This window comes from Scyliorhinus torazame, chromosome 11 (assembly GCF_047496885.1).
Source record: "Scyliorhinus torazame isolate Kashiwa2021f chromosome 11, sScyTor2.1, whole genome shotgun sequence".
Lineage (NCBI taxonomy): Eukaryota > Metazoa > Chordata > Chondrichthyes > Carcharhiniformes > Scyliorhinidae > Scyliorhinus > Scyliorhinus torazame.
In genome coordinates this window covers 246,177,371-246,192,069 of record NC_092717.1, presented here as the reverse complement: position 1 = coordinate 246,192,069, position 14,699 = coordinate 246,177,371, and the positions used below count along the sequence as shown (strand labels likewise).

The window sequence follows — 14,699 nt, the reverse complement described above, 5'->3', positions numbered from 1 at the left end:
TGGGCCAAATGGCCTTCGTCTGCAATTTACGTTCTATGAGGAGTGTGTCCCGGGCAATCCGGGGGGTTGGTAACAGACATGGGCTGCCTTTTGAAAGTCCATGTACACCACATCAACCGCATTACCCTCGTCCACCCTTTCTGCTACTTCCAAAAATTCCAGCAATTTAGTTCAACACAATTTGCCCTTTCGAAGTCCATGCTGGCTCTTACTCATCACCCCACATTTTTCACCGTGACTACTAATTCTAACCCGAATAATTGTTTCCAGAAATCAAATTGACGCGGGCAATCCGGGAGGGTTGGTAACAGGCAGGGGGTGTCCCGAGCAATCCGGGAGGGTTGGTAACAGGCAGGGGGTGTCCCGCGCAATCCGGGAGGGTTGGTAACAGGCAGGGGGTGTCCCGCGCAATCCGGGAGGGTTGGTAACCCTGGAGGCTGGGCTGGGGCGGGGAGGGGCCTGCGGCTGATTGGCTGGGCGAGCGGAGTGAAGGGTCACCGTTGCCATGTCACTGCCTGCGCGTTGCGAGGTGCGCGTTGGACAGGCCGGCCGGACCGGAGTGGCAGCGGACACACTGCGGAGCGGGCCCGGGACAGGGCCGCCTGCACAGTGACCCGGGGCGGGCCCGGGACAGGGCCGCCTGCACAGTGACCCGGAGCGGGCCCGGGACAGGGCCGCCTGCACAGTGGCCCGGGGCAGGGCCGGGCGGGATGGATCGCCGGCGCGGCGAGGCTTCGGGCTCGGCGGCGGAAGGCCCCCTGCTGCCCCCGGACGACGCGGAGTTGGCGCTGGCCGGGATTAACATGCTGCTCAACAACGGCTTCCGCCAATCAGACCAGCTCTTCAAAAAATACCGGTAAGCGCGGCAGCGGGGATCCGGGATCCACTCGGCCTGATCCGGGATCCACTGGAATCGCGCGGCTGCGGGGATCTGGGATCCACTGGGATCGTGTGGCTGCGGGGATCCCGGATCCACTGGGATTGTGTGGCTGCGGGGATCCGGGGTCCACTGGGATCGAGTGGCTGCGGGATCCACTGGGATCGCGCGACCGTATCCGGGATCCAGTGGGCTCCCCCACCCCTACTCCCTCACTCTGCGGCCTCTCTCTCTGGCCTCTCACCACTCACTGCTTCTTATGCCTCTGATTCTCCTCCTTCGCTGCTTTAATGAGGCACAGGAAGAGGCCACTTCTCCCTGAGCTTCCACCTCACCTCGACACTCTGAAACCAGTACAGAATCCCATCTCATCACATTTCTCCTTCTCTTCAGACTCTGGACAGGAGTTCTTGTTTCTTTCCCCACAGAGGCTGCCAGAGCTGCTGAGGTTTCCCAGCAATTTCTGTTATGTTACAGAAAGAGGACATGTGGCTCATTGAATCAGTGCCGACTCTCTTAGTCAGTCCCTCTCTCCTTGTTGTCTCCCCATTGTCCTGCATGTTCTCCCCATGCCTGCATGGATTTCCTCCGGGTGCTCCAGTTTTCTCCCACAAGTCTCAAAAGACATGCTGTTAGGTGAATTGGACATGGTGAATTCTCCATCTGTGTACCCGAACAGCTGCCGGAATGTGGCGACTAGGGGCTTTTCACAGTAACTTTATTGCAATGTTAATGTAAGCCTACTTGTGACAAAGATGATTATTATCAAGGTTTCTCCTTTTTGAAAGTTCCTATTACACTGTCCTTTCAGGCAGCACATTCCAAACCACAACTTACATTGTTAAAATAATTTCCCAAATTGACAGAATTGTTATGGTGCAGAAAGAGGCCAGGTCATCATCTAATGACCTCTGGAATGCCTTGATTGAACCTGTCTCCACGACACTTTTTTTTTACATCACATTAGCTTTTTCTGCAAAACACTTTAAATCTGTGCCCTCTCGTTCTTGATCCTTTTATGAACAGGAACAGGCTCTCCCTATCTACTCTGTCAAGTGCCCTCGTGATTTTGAACAACTCAATCAAATCTCTCCAAGGAGAACAGTCCCAATCTATCCTCATAACTGAGGTTTCTCTTCCCTGCAACCATTCTTAAAACCTCTTCAGTGCTCTCACCAATGCATTCACAGCCTTCCTTTGGTGTAGCACCCAGGACTGTGCACAATATTCCAGCAGAGGTCTGAATGGCATTGTGTATAAATTCAGCACAACCTGACTCTTATACTCTGTGCCCTTGTTAATAAAGCCCAGAATACTATGTGCTTTATGAACTGCCCTCTTCATTGTCCTGCCACCTCCAATGATCTATGCACATATGCACCCAGGTCCCTCTGCTGCTCCACCCCTTTAAGAATTTTACCCCTTATTTTATATTGGCTCTCCATGTTCTTCCTACCAAAATGCATCACGTCACACTTCTCTGCATTGAACTTCATCTGCCACCTATTTGCCCACTCCATTAACTTGTACATGTCCTTTTGCAGTTCTACACTGCCCTCTTCACAGTTTACAATACTCCCGAGTTTTGTGTCATCTGCAGACTTTGGACCTGTCCCCTGCTCACCAAGGTCGAGAATATTAAAATATATCAGGAAAAGCAAAGGCCCCAATACTGACCCCTGGAGAACCTGCCCACAGCCCAAAAATATCCATTAACAGTTGGTCTCTGCTGTCTATTATTCAAATTTTCCAATGAGCTATAATTCTTCTCTCAATGAAATGAAAATCACTTATTGTCACAAGTAGACTTCAAATGAAGTTACTGTGAAAAGCCCCTAGTCGCCACATTCTGGCACCTGTTCGGGGTTGCTGGGCCAGGAATTGAACCGTGCTGCTGGCCTGCCTTAATCTGCTTTCAAAGCCAGCGATTTAGTGCTGTGCTAACCAAGTCTGTTGTGTGGCACTGTATCAAATGACTTTTGAAAGTCCATGTACACCACATCAACAGCATTACCCTCATCCACCCTTTTTGCTACTTCAAAAAATTCCAGCAATTTAGTTCAACACAATTTACCCTTTCGAAGTCCATGCTGGCTCTTACTAATCACCCCACATTTTTCACTGTGACTACTAATTCTAACCCGAATAATTGTTTCTAGAAGCTTCCCCTTATGTTAAATTGACTGGTCTGTAATTGCTGGTTTCATCCTTAGTCTTTTTTATTCTCTAGTCCTCTGGCACCTCACCTGTAAGATTGCAAAATTATGGCCAGTGCCCCTGCAATTTCCACTTTCACTTTCTTCAATATCCTTGGGTGCATCTCATCTGGTCCCGGTGCCGTGTCAACCTTCAGTACCCGCAGTCTATTCAACACTTCCTCTTTAACAATTTTGAACCCGTCTAATGACATCTGTCACCGTGGCCTGGGTAGCATCTACCTCTTTGGTAAAGTTAGAGAGAGGCAGTGGCGTAGCGCTATTGTCGCTGGACTAGTAATCCAGAGACCCAGGGTAATAATGCTCTGGGGAGCTGGGTTTGAATCCCACCAGGACAGATGATAGAGTTTGAATTCATAAAAATCTGTAATGATGACCATTGTCAATTATCATAAAAACCCATCTGGGTCACTTTAGGGAAGGAAATCTGTTGTCCTTACCTGGACTACACGTGACTCCAGACCCACAGCAATGTGGTTGACCCTTAAATGCCCTCGGGGATAGGCAATGAATGCTGACCCAGCCAGCGACGCCCACATCCCAGGAACGAATAAAAATTATGTAAAGTATTCACTTAATACCTCAGCCCCCTGCCTCCAAGTGGTAAATGCCCTTTTTGGTCCCTTCATTTTTACTGTTTATTTGCCTGTAGAAGACTTTGTGATTCCTCCTTACCCTGGCTGCCAATCTTTTGTCCTAATCCTTCTCCGCTTCTCTAGTGACCTTTTTCACCTCCCCTCTGAACGTTCTGCATTCCTCTTGGTTCTCAATTGTATTTCCACCTGACATCTGTCATGAACACACCTTTTCTTCCTTATCTTAATTTCTATCTGGATTTTCATCTAGGGAGCTCTGGGTTTGTTTGCCTTTCCTTTACCTTTTGAGGGAATATAGCTTGACTGTTCCCAAGCCATTTCTTGTTTGAAGGTAGCCCATTGTTCATATACAGTTTTTCCTTTTGTTCCAGTTTATTCAGCCCAGCTCCGTTCGTGCCCCATTGAAGTCAGCTCACCCCCAGTTAATTATCCTCACTCTGAATTTTCTATTGTCTTTTTCTATGTGGGCGGCACGGTAACACAGTGGTTCGCACTGTTCCTTCACAGCGCCAGTGTCCCAGGTTCGATTCCCGACTTGGGTCACTGTGTGGAATCTGCACGTTCTCCCCTTGTCTGCGTGGGTTTCCTCCGGGCGCTCCGGTTTCCTCCCATAAGTCCCGAAAGACGTGCTTGTTAGGTGATTTGGACATTCTGAATTCTCCCTCTATGTACCCGAACAGGCGCCGGAATGGGCGACTGGGCTTTTCACAGTAACTTCATTGCAGTGTTAATATAAGCCTACTTGTGACAATAAAGATTATTATCATCATCCTAATCCTTGCAATGCAGTGATCACTACCTCATAAATGCTCCCCCATGGCACTCGGTCTACTTGGCCCACCTTGTTTTCGAGAACCAGGCTCAACTGTTCAATCTTTCTAGTTGGACTGGACACATCCAACTGGAGAAAACTTTCCTGAACACAATCTGGGAGCTTTAGCCCTTCTTCACCTTTACACTGCGACAGTCTACATTTGGGTAATTAAAATCGCCAGTAAAAAATACTCAAATGTTTGTGCATCTCTGTAATTTCCCTGCAGATTAGTACTTAGAACCATAGAATTCTTACAAAGAAAAAGGAGGCCATTAGGGCATCGAGTCGGCACTGACCCTCTAAAAGAGCACCTTAGCTAGGCACACTTCCCTGCCCTATCCCTGTAACCCCACCCTACACACCCCTGCATACTAAAGGGCAAGTCAACATGGCCAATCCACCTAACCTGCACATCTTTGGAATATGGGAGGAAACCGAAACACCCGGAGAAAACCCACGCACACACTGGGAGAAAGTGCAAACTCCACACACAAAGTCGCCCAATGCCGAAATTGAACCCGGGTCCCTGACCCTGTGAAGCAACAGTGCTAACCACTGTGCCACCCTTCTCCATCCTTCCCACTAGTTGGTGGTCTATCGACTACACTGAGCATTGTCATTCACACTTTTTGTTCCTTAGCTCGAGCCAAATTGATTCTGTCCTTGAATCCTCTGGGACATCCTCTTTCTCCAGCCCTGCAATGCTCTCCCTAACCAATACCACCACTCCTCTCTCTTTCCTAACTTTTCTGGACACCTTGTACCCGGGAATATTTAACACCCAGTCCTGCCTTTCCTTGAGATCTCTGTTATCATCACATCATATTTCAACAGCGCAATTTGCGCTGTGACTCGCCAATCTTATTTAGTATACTCCGTGCATTCACTGACATGGACAGTAACCCTGATTTAGCCTTCATTAATTTCTCACCTTACTCCAACCTTGCCTTACAGACTCGATGGGCCGAATGGCCTCTTTCTGCACTGTAAATTCAATGATTGCCTTATTATCCTCTATACTAGTTCTGTCTTTATCTCTCAGTTGTCTGTGCACCCTGGTATTCCCTAGTAATGTTGTTTTTGATTTGCACACTGCTGAGTTACTTTAAAGCCCACCCGACAGCACGAGCAAGACATCACGCAAGGAACTCAGTCCCAGCTCTGTTCAGTACAACCTGCCTGGCTTCCCCAGAACCTGTCCCAGTGTCCAGGAATGTAAAGTCCTTCTTCCTACACCATCTTTCCAGCCATGCATTCATCTGCCCTATCCTATTTCTGTCCTCACTTTCACATGGCACTGGACGTAATCCAGAGATGACTACATTTGAACTTCTACCTAGCTCCCTAAATTCTAGTTGCAGGACCCATCCTCTTTCCTACCTAAGTCATTGGTACCAATGTTGACCATCACCTTAGCTGTTTCCTCCTCCTCCTTCCCCCCCCCCCCCCCCCCCCCCCCCCGTTGAAGAATCATAGAATTTACAGTGCAAAGGAGGCCATTCAGCCCATCGAGTTTGCACCGGCTCTTGAAAAGAGCACCCTACCCAAGGTCAACACCTCTACCCAACACTAAGGGCAATTTTGGACACTAAGGGCAATTTAGCATGGCCAATCCACCTAACCTGCACATCTTTGGACTGTGGGAGGAAACCGGAGCACCCGGAGGAAACCCACGCACACACGGGGAGGATGTGCAGACTCCGCACAGACAGTGACCCAAGCTGGAATCGAACCTGGGACCCTGGAGCTGTGAAGCAATTGTGCTATCCACAATGCTACCGTGCTGCAGCCGCTCTGTGACATCCTTGACCGTGACACCAGGGAGCCAACATGCCACGCTGGAGTCATGTCTACGGCCACAGAAATGCCTGCTTGTTCCCGAAACTAATTAATCCCCTATCACCATTGCTCTTCCTTTCTTTTCCCCTCTGAACATCGCGCTGCCCGTGGCGCCACAAATCTGGCTCTGTCGCACTGCTCTGAGGAACCAGCACCCTCACCCTCTTTGAAAATGGAAAACATATTTGTGAGCTAGACCCCAGGGGACTCCTGCACTACCTGCCTAGTTCTCCTTGGCTGTCTGGTGGTCACCCAGGCCCTTAAGCTGCAGTGTAACCACCTCTCTGAACGGGCTAACCATGTAGCTCTCAGCATCGTGGATCTGCCACAGTGACTCCAGCTACCACTCGAGCCCTGAAACCCAAACCCAAGTTTCTGCAGCTGGCAGCACGTCCTGCACACATGGCTGTCTCGGACACCAGTAGCGCTCATACCTCCCACAATTTACAGGCCATGCATTCCACTTGACTGAGTTGCCCTGCTACGCCTTAAGTTTACTTCCCTTATGTTCACTTTATTCTACTTCAGATTATTTTATTATATTGGCGCTGACTTTCCCTTATTCCTGGTCTTCTCAGTTACATTCAAGTATAACTACTTCTTTAAAAATATTACACTTTCCTAATTTACAGCAATTTAAAGATCTTCCCTAACAGCAGTTTCTTACCATCAATACAAAGATACATGAAATGGGGGTGGAAGTAGCTAGTCCGTTGAGCCTGCTTAAGCATTCAATACGATCATGGCTGATCTTAGTCTTCAGCTCCATTTCTCCGCTTGATCCTCGTATCCCTTGATTCCCCGAGAGACCAGAATTCCATCCTGGCCTTAAATATATTCAATGATGGAGCATCCACAATGCTCTGGGATAGAGAATTCCAAAGATTCACAACCCTTGGGTTGTGAATTAATTTCTCCTCATCTCGGTCCTAAGTGAGTGTCCCTTTATCCTAAGTCTTTGTCCCCGTGTTCTTGATTGCCTGATCAACGGAAACATCCTCTCAGTACCCACCCCGTGAAGCCCGTTCAACATCGTGTGTGTTTCAATGAGATCTCATTCTTCTAAACTCTGGAGAATATAGGCCAAATTTATTCAGCCTCGCATCATAGACCAACCTGTCATGTCAGGAGCCAATCTAATGAACCTTTACTAGACAGATTGAAATGCAAATAAGTTCTTCCTTAAAAATGGAAACCAAAATTGCATGCAGTATTCCAGACATGGGCTCTCCAAATACCTGAACAACTGTGGCAAGGGTTTCTTACTCTTATACTCCAACCCCCATATGATAAAGGCCAAGATGCCATTTCCTAATCGTTTGCTATACCTACATGTAACTTCCTGGGTTCTTTTATGAGCATATTCCAGTGCCTCTGAACGTCAATATTTGCGGGTTTCACACCTTTTAGGGAACATTACATGGAACGTCGAACTGAACAGCACAGTACAGGCCCTTTGGCCCACGATGTTGTGCCGAACTAGTCTGAAACTAAGATCAAATCAACCTACTCCCAATCATTCTAGTGCACTCCATATGCCTATCCAATAACCGCTTGAAAGTTCCTAAAGTGTCCGACTCCACTACCATAGCTGGAAGTGCGTTCCACGCCCCAACCACTCTCTGAGTAAAGAACCTACCTCTGACATACCTCCTATATCTTCCACCATGAACCTTATAGTTATGCCACCTTGTAACAACAGCTACATCCACCCGAGGAAAAAAAATCGCTGAACGTCCACTCTATCTATCCCTCTCATCATGTTATACACCTCAATTAAGTCACCTCTCATCCTCCTTCACTCCAATGCGAAAAGCCCTAGCTCCCTCAACCTTTCCTCATAAGACCTACCCTCCAATCCAGGCAGCATCCTGGTAAATCTCCTTTGCACCCGTTCCAATGCTTCCACATCCTTCCTATAATGAGGTGACCAGAACTGCACACAATACTCCAAATGTGGTCTAACCAAGGTGTTGTACAGTTGCAGCAAAACCTCACGGCTCTTAAACTCCATCCCCCTGTTAATAAATGCAAACGCACTATATGCTTTCTTCACGGCTCTATCCACTTTGGTGGCAACTTTCAGAGATCTATGGACATGAACTCCGAGATCTCTCTGCTCCTCCACATTCTTCAGAACCCTGCCGTTAACCCTGTAATCTGCATTCAAATTTGTCCTAACAAAATGAATCACCTCACACTTATCAGGGTTAAACTCCATCTGCCACTTTTCAGCCCAGCTACCATGTAGACTTGTTCTAATCATACTATGACTTTTTAAAGTACATTGTTCAGACTTCCTTAATAATAGATTACAGCACTTTCCTGGTGACTAATGTCAGTCTAAATTGCCTGGAGTTCCCTGTTTTCTCTCTCCCTCCTTTCTTGAATAACATTGTTAGATTTGCTAACTTCTAACCTGATGGGGCAATCCAGAAACCTTGGAATTTTGGACAATCATTTCCAGAGCGCCGACTAATTCTGCAGTTAACTCTTTTAGAACATTGAGATGTAGGCCATCAGGGGATTTGTTGTATTTTAGTCCCTTGAGTTTCTCCAGTACTTTATCTCTGCTGATATTAATCACATTAAGTTCCTCACTCTAAGTTGCCTTGTATTTCTGGTATGTAACTTGTGTCTTCTACTGTGAAGACTGACACAAAATATTAGTTCAATGTCTCTGCAATTTCCTCATTTCCCATGATAATTTCTCCTGTCCCTGTTTCTCCTGTCCCTGTTTATTTTAGCTACACTCTTCCTTGCTATAAACTTCTAAAAGGCCTGATGTGTTTTTATATTCATGTCTAGTTTACTCGTTCTATTTTTCCCCTTTCATCAACTTTTTGGTGGCCCTTTGTTGGTTTCTAAAACACTCCTAATCCTCAGGTGTTCTATATCACGCACATTATAAGTCTCTCCTATTAATCTGATACTATTATTATCCTCCTTTGTAAGCCAGAGTTGGATATTTCTCATTAAAATTAGGTTTTTCAATGCAATGTATTTTTTTGAACATTTCAAGTTGTTTCTTTGTATGTTTCATACTGTTTAGTCACTGCCAAAAACTTTTAGTCTATTTGCCCATTCAACTGTAGCCAGCTCTCCCCACATACCTATGTATAGGGTGGCATGGTGGCACAGTGGTTAGCATTGTTGCTTCACAGCACCAGAGAACGTGTTTGATCCCTGGCTTGGGTGACTGTGCGGAGTCTGCACGTTCTCCCCGTGTCTGCGTGGGTTTCCTCCGGGTGCTCCGGTTTCCTCCCACAAGTCCTGAAAGACGTGTGTGTTAGGTAATTTGGACATTCAGAATTCTCCCTCTGTGTACCCGAACAGGCGCCGGAATGTGGCAACCAGGGGATTTTCACAGTAACTTCATTGCAATGTTAATGTAAGCCTACTTGTGACACTAATAAAGATTACTATTATTACCTAACTTTGTTTAAGGTAAGATTCTTAATTGTGACGTATGTAATTTTCAAACCTAATGTGGAATTCAGTTTTATTCTGTGTCCTCTGGGTTTTGACCCTGAAGCCACTGGGCAGTCTCTCCTTATTTGCACTCCTAACTTCTCTCATAATCTACCCTTCATACTTTTGAACATCTCTGTCAAATCCTCCTTAACCTTCTCTGCTCTAAGAAGAACAATCCCACTTTCTTCAGTCCTCCCACATTAATGAAAAGTCTCTCAGCCTGGTACCATTCTAGTGAATCTCCTTTTGTAAGTCCTCTTGAACATCCCTCCTAAAGTATGACTCCCGGAATTCTAGCTAAAACCTAACGGCTGACTTCTTTCTTGCTTGTTTAAATGGGGCTGGTTTAGCACACTGGGCTAAATAGCTGTCTTTTAAAGTGGACCCAGGCAGGCCAGCAGCACGGTTCAATTCCCCAACCAGCCTCCCCAAACAGGTGCCGGAATGTGGTGACTAGGGGCTTTTCACAGTAACTTCATTTGAAGCCTACTTTCATTTTTCAAATGAATGTTGGTTTTGGTTAAACATGTTTAGTTCATTCTAGTGTTTTAAGATGTAAGCTGATGATGGAAGCTTTCCAACTTGCACCATTGCAACTGTCTATTTAAGTACACAGAAGAATGTTACTATGAAGGAGTCTGTGGTGTTGTAATGGTAAATAGGCCCGCTCTGTAATGAAGGACGAACAGGTGCTTGATCAGACAATGAAGTTAAACAGTTAAAGTCATACTTTGTGTCAAATAGGTTGAAAAAAATTGGCATAAAGCACTTGAGGCTGCAACCATCGAGAGAAACATTTTGTTTTAAGCACACCTTAGGATGATGCACCTTGCTGTTTCTTTGTGATTTCAAACCACTCTTGCATTGAGATTTTTAAGCTGAAGTCAGTTTGTAATGATTCACTGAAGTGTTTGGAGAATACCCTTGCATTAAATTGAATTGTCTGGCATCACAGTTCTTTTGTTGAATGTTGGATTCCTGTCCCCGGGTAGGCTTTTCATTTTCAGTTCTTAAGAGTGTTTTGTTTTGAGAAGTTGTTCTAATGTTGAGCGTCATTCTGTCATGTGCCTTGTCCTGAAGGAACAAAGCGACTTTATATCAAAATTTGTATCTCCTTTATCTTTTTATTGGGTTTTTGGGGTGTGAGTAAGGGGCAGTATTTGAGGCACGCATTAGGTTCTTGCAGAATGTTTTAATTCTGAGGTTAATTGTGTGTGTTGCTCTCTTCAAATCATTTGGTTCGTTGCACTGCTTCTGCTGCGGTTGTTTGACAAGCCTGCGAGTCTTAAAGGATTTTGATTTAACTGAATGTTGCAGAATACAGAGTAGGCAATAAATTATACAGGGCATGCCTCGAAATAGCCAATTCTGATTTTTCGGGGTATTTGCACTTCTGAACATGAATGAAAGCAATAGTTATGACTGTCACATTTGGGGTTTGTAATGTCGATAAGGGACATTTTACTGGTGACCTTCTGGTTGTGTTTCTTCTTCCTGAATGGTCGAACATGCACACGGGTTGAAAATGCACTGCAGCAATATGAAAATGCAGAAGTGTGGTTGTGAGTAGGCTTGCGTTCAGAAGGGAGTGACAACACAGGAGGGACCTATAGAGTAGTTTGCATGATGCAATCATCAACCAGTCATAAGGTGGAAACAATGTCAGGTGCTTGTAAAATCTCTCCACTTGTGTCAAACAAAGAACTAGTCAGATTGACATATACTAAGTTATATGTGAGTGTTGTGTATTAATAGTCGCTGCATCTAATTGTGCCTGGCACAGTTGTTACATTTATTCAATTTGAGTTGAATATTTCCAGATTTATTACAATTTCTCTGGCTTTTATCCTAAATCTGTCCAAATGTTTATAAAATGGTTTTCTTACATGCAATGGAAGATGGATAGAAATCTCAATTTACATCGCCAATTTGAGTAATTTCTGTACTTGACTGAGCATCGTATTACCTCTACTGTAGATTAGTTACATCTTGCATTGTTTTGCTTTGGGTCAATTTATACCTCTGAAAATTAGACTAACAGGACATAATGACACTCGGAGGCAGTGGCGCAGTGGAATTGTCGCTGGGCTAGTAATCCAGAGACCCTGAGTCATGCTCTGGGGACCCGGGTTTGAATCCCGCCATGACAGAATGTGAAATTTGAATTCAATAAAAATCTGGAATAAAAAGTCTAATGATGACCCTGAAACCATCATCGATTGTTGTAGAAACCCATCTGGTTCACTTATCTGGTCTGGCCGACATGTGACTCCAGATCCACAGCAATGTGGTTGACTCTTAAAAATGCACTCGGTGATGGGTAATAAATGCTGGCCTAGCCAGCGACGCCCACATCCCATGAACAAATTAAAAAGAAAAAAACTATGCCAATATTAGCAGTGGCTACCCCACACAGAAAATCTTTGGCAGTTGTTGATCCAGCACCCTTCACTGAATTTCCCCTATAGCCCCTCTCAGCGTTTCTTCAACTACAGATAATATTTGTGAAATAAAGTTCCCTGCATCACAAACAGTAGACACCAACACTCTGCTAGAAGCAGAGTAATGGGCACTGAAGCAAGCTCCACAGAAGCTCCAAAGGACAGTTAGTTCAAGAAACTAGAAGTTTCCAGAAAGTCTGAAGTTGAAGGAACAGAGGAAACTGCCATTAGAACAGGGTACTTGCTGATTTCTGAAACTGGTCCTGTGTTATGAGACCAGATTGATTACTGATCTCATAGTTAGGGATCCTCTCGGAAGGAATGATCACAATATGGTGGAATTCATAATGATGGATGTCGGAGCCACTGGATGATAGTCATTAAGGCACGCTGCTTGGCTTTTCTTTTCAGGGATGATGGTTGTCTTCTTGAAGCAGATAGGGACCTCAGATTGTTGCAAAGAGAGGTTGAAGATGTCTGCGAATACCCCCACCAGCTGATCCACGCAAGACCTGAGTGCTCGTCCGGCTACCACATCCAGGCCAGTGACTTTCCGTGGGTTGACCTTCGAGAAGGCTGCTCTGACATCTGCAATGGTGACCTCAGAAACTAGAGCCTGAGGGCACAACTTCAAACTGAAGGGACAATCCTTTAAATCAGAGATGAGGAGGAATTTCTTCAGCCAGAGGGTGGTGAATCTGTGGAGCTCTTTGCCGCAGAAGTCGGTGTACGCCAAGCCACTGAGTTTCTATAAGACCGAGATAGCTAGGTTCTTGATTAATAAAGTGATCAGGGGTTTTGGGGTGGAGACAGGAGAATGGGGAGGCGGTGGCGCAGTGGTATTGTCAGTGGACTAGTAATCCCGAGACCCAGGATAATGCTCTGGGTACATGAGTTCGAATCCCTCCAGGGCAGATGGTGAAATTTGAATTCAATAAAAATCTGGAATTGAAAGTCGTGATGACAATGAAACCATTGTCGATTGTTGTAAATAACCATCTGGTTCACTAATGTCCTTTACGGAAGAAAATCCGTCATTCTTACCTGGTCTGCCCTGCATGTGACTGCAGACCCACAGCAATGTGGCTGACTCTTAAATGCCCTCAGGGATGGGCAACAAATGCTGGCCTGGCCAGCGACGCCCACATCCCATGAATGAATAAAGAAAAAAATATATAAACCATGATAGAATGCGGGGCAGTCTCAATGAGCCGAACGGCCTAATTCTGTTCCCATGTCTTATGGTCTTAAACCTTACTTTGAGCCTGATTACAGGCAAGCTTTTTAGCTTTGACTCCACAGGAAGATTGTGGCCTTCTCAAGCGCAATAAATGCTGGCCTAGCCAGCGATGCTCAGCTCCCCCAAAATATTCCGTGTTGCACTTGTAGAAACTGTGCTTGTGTGAGTTGTGTATTAACTGGATTTAGATTTTCTTGGTGAGGAATTTGTATACACGTCCAAAATAATAATCTTTATTATTGTCCCAAGTAGGCTTACATTAACAATGCAATGAAGTTACTGTGAAAATCCCCTAGTCGCCACATTCCGGCACCTGTTCGGGTACACAGAGGGAGAATTCAGAATGTCCAATTCACCTAACAAGCACGTCTTTCGGGACATGTGGGAAGAAACCGGAACAGCCAGAGACACGTGGAGAACGTGCAGACTCTGCACAGACAGTGACCCAAGCCGGGAATTGAACCTGGGCCCCTGGTGCTGTGCAGCAACAGTGCTAACCACTGTGCCACCATCTATTGATTTTAAAAGGAATGGCAGTTACCGATTTTTGCCCAAGTGTATTGTGCAGGTACTAAAGGTTGCTCAATTAAGAGTAATTCTGAAACATGGAAAATTTCAATACGACCCTTTTGGGGGTGAGTCTATATTAACTGACATTTAGCAGTGTCTGTTTTTGTTTTGGTATGACTCATGGAGGTTGTCTTGTCTAATGAAATAAATCTAAGCATGTGAACACTACGTGGCAACATGTAGCTCAGGTCTAAATGATATCACCTGCAATTTTTCTCCAAGAATGGTACGTTGTCTTAATGTTGCAGTTTGTGTAACATCTTTGATCGCTGCTATTTGCCTCTTTGCCACTTACTGAATTGTAACTCAGGTGTTGACTGGAAATTGCTGTGATGCCACAAACTGCATGTTCTTACAATAGACTGCAGGTGTGGCACAGTGATTAGCGCTGTTGCATCACGGCGCCGGTGACCTGGGTTTGATTCCAATCTCGGGTGACTGTCTATCTGTGTGGAGTTTGTACGTTCTCCCCGTGTCTGCGTGGGTTTCCTCCGGGTGCTCCGGTTTCCACCCACAGTCCACAAAGATCTGCAGATTAGGTGGATTTGCCATGCTGAATTTCCCCTTAGTGTCCAAAGATTGGGTGGGGTTGCGGGGATGAGGTGGGGGAGTGGGCCAAGGCAGGATGCTCT

At 45.7% G+C, this 14,699-nt stretch overlaps 1 protein-coding gene across 2 annotated transcripts in view; it reads left to right on the top strand.

The window, feature by feature from the left end:
* Positions 1 to 539: 539 nt before the first annotated feature.
* The window catches only part of ttc39c (tetratricopeptide repeat domain 39C), a 163,216-nt gene continuing 149,056 nt past the window's right edge, over positions 540 to 14,699 (top strand). Inside the window, exon 1 of one of the 2 annotated variants that reach the window (XM_072468520.1) lies at positions 540 to 856. In XM_072468520.1, coding sequence (XP_072324621.1) covers positions 711 to 856 — 146 coding nt within the window. In that variant the 5' untranslated portion in view covers positions 540 to 710. The remainder of the gene's footprint in view (positions 857 to 14,699) is intronic. The other variant, XM_072468521.1, reaches the window with a different exon arrangement.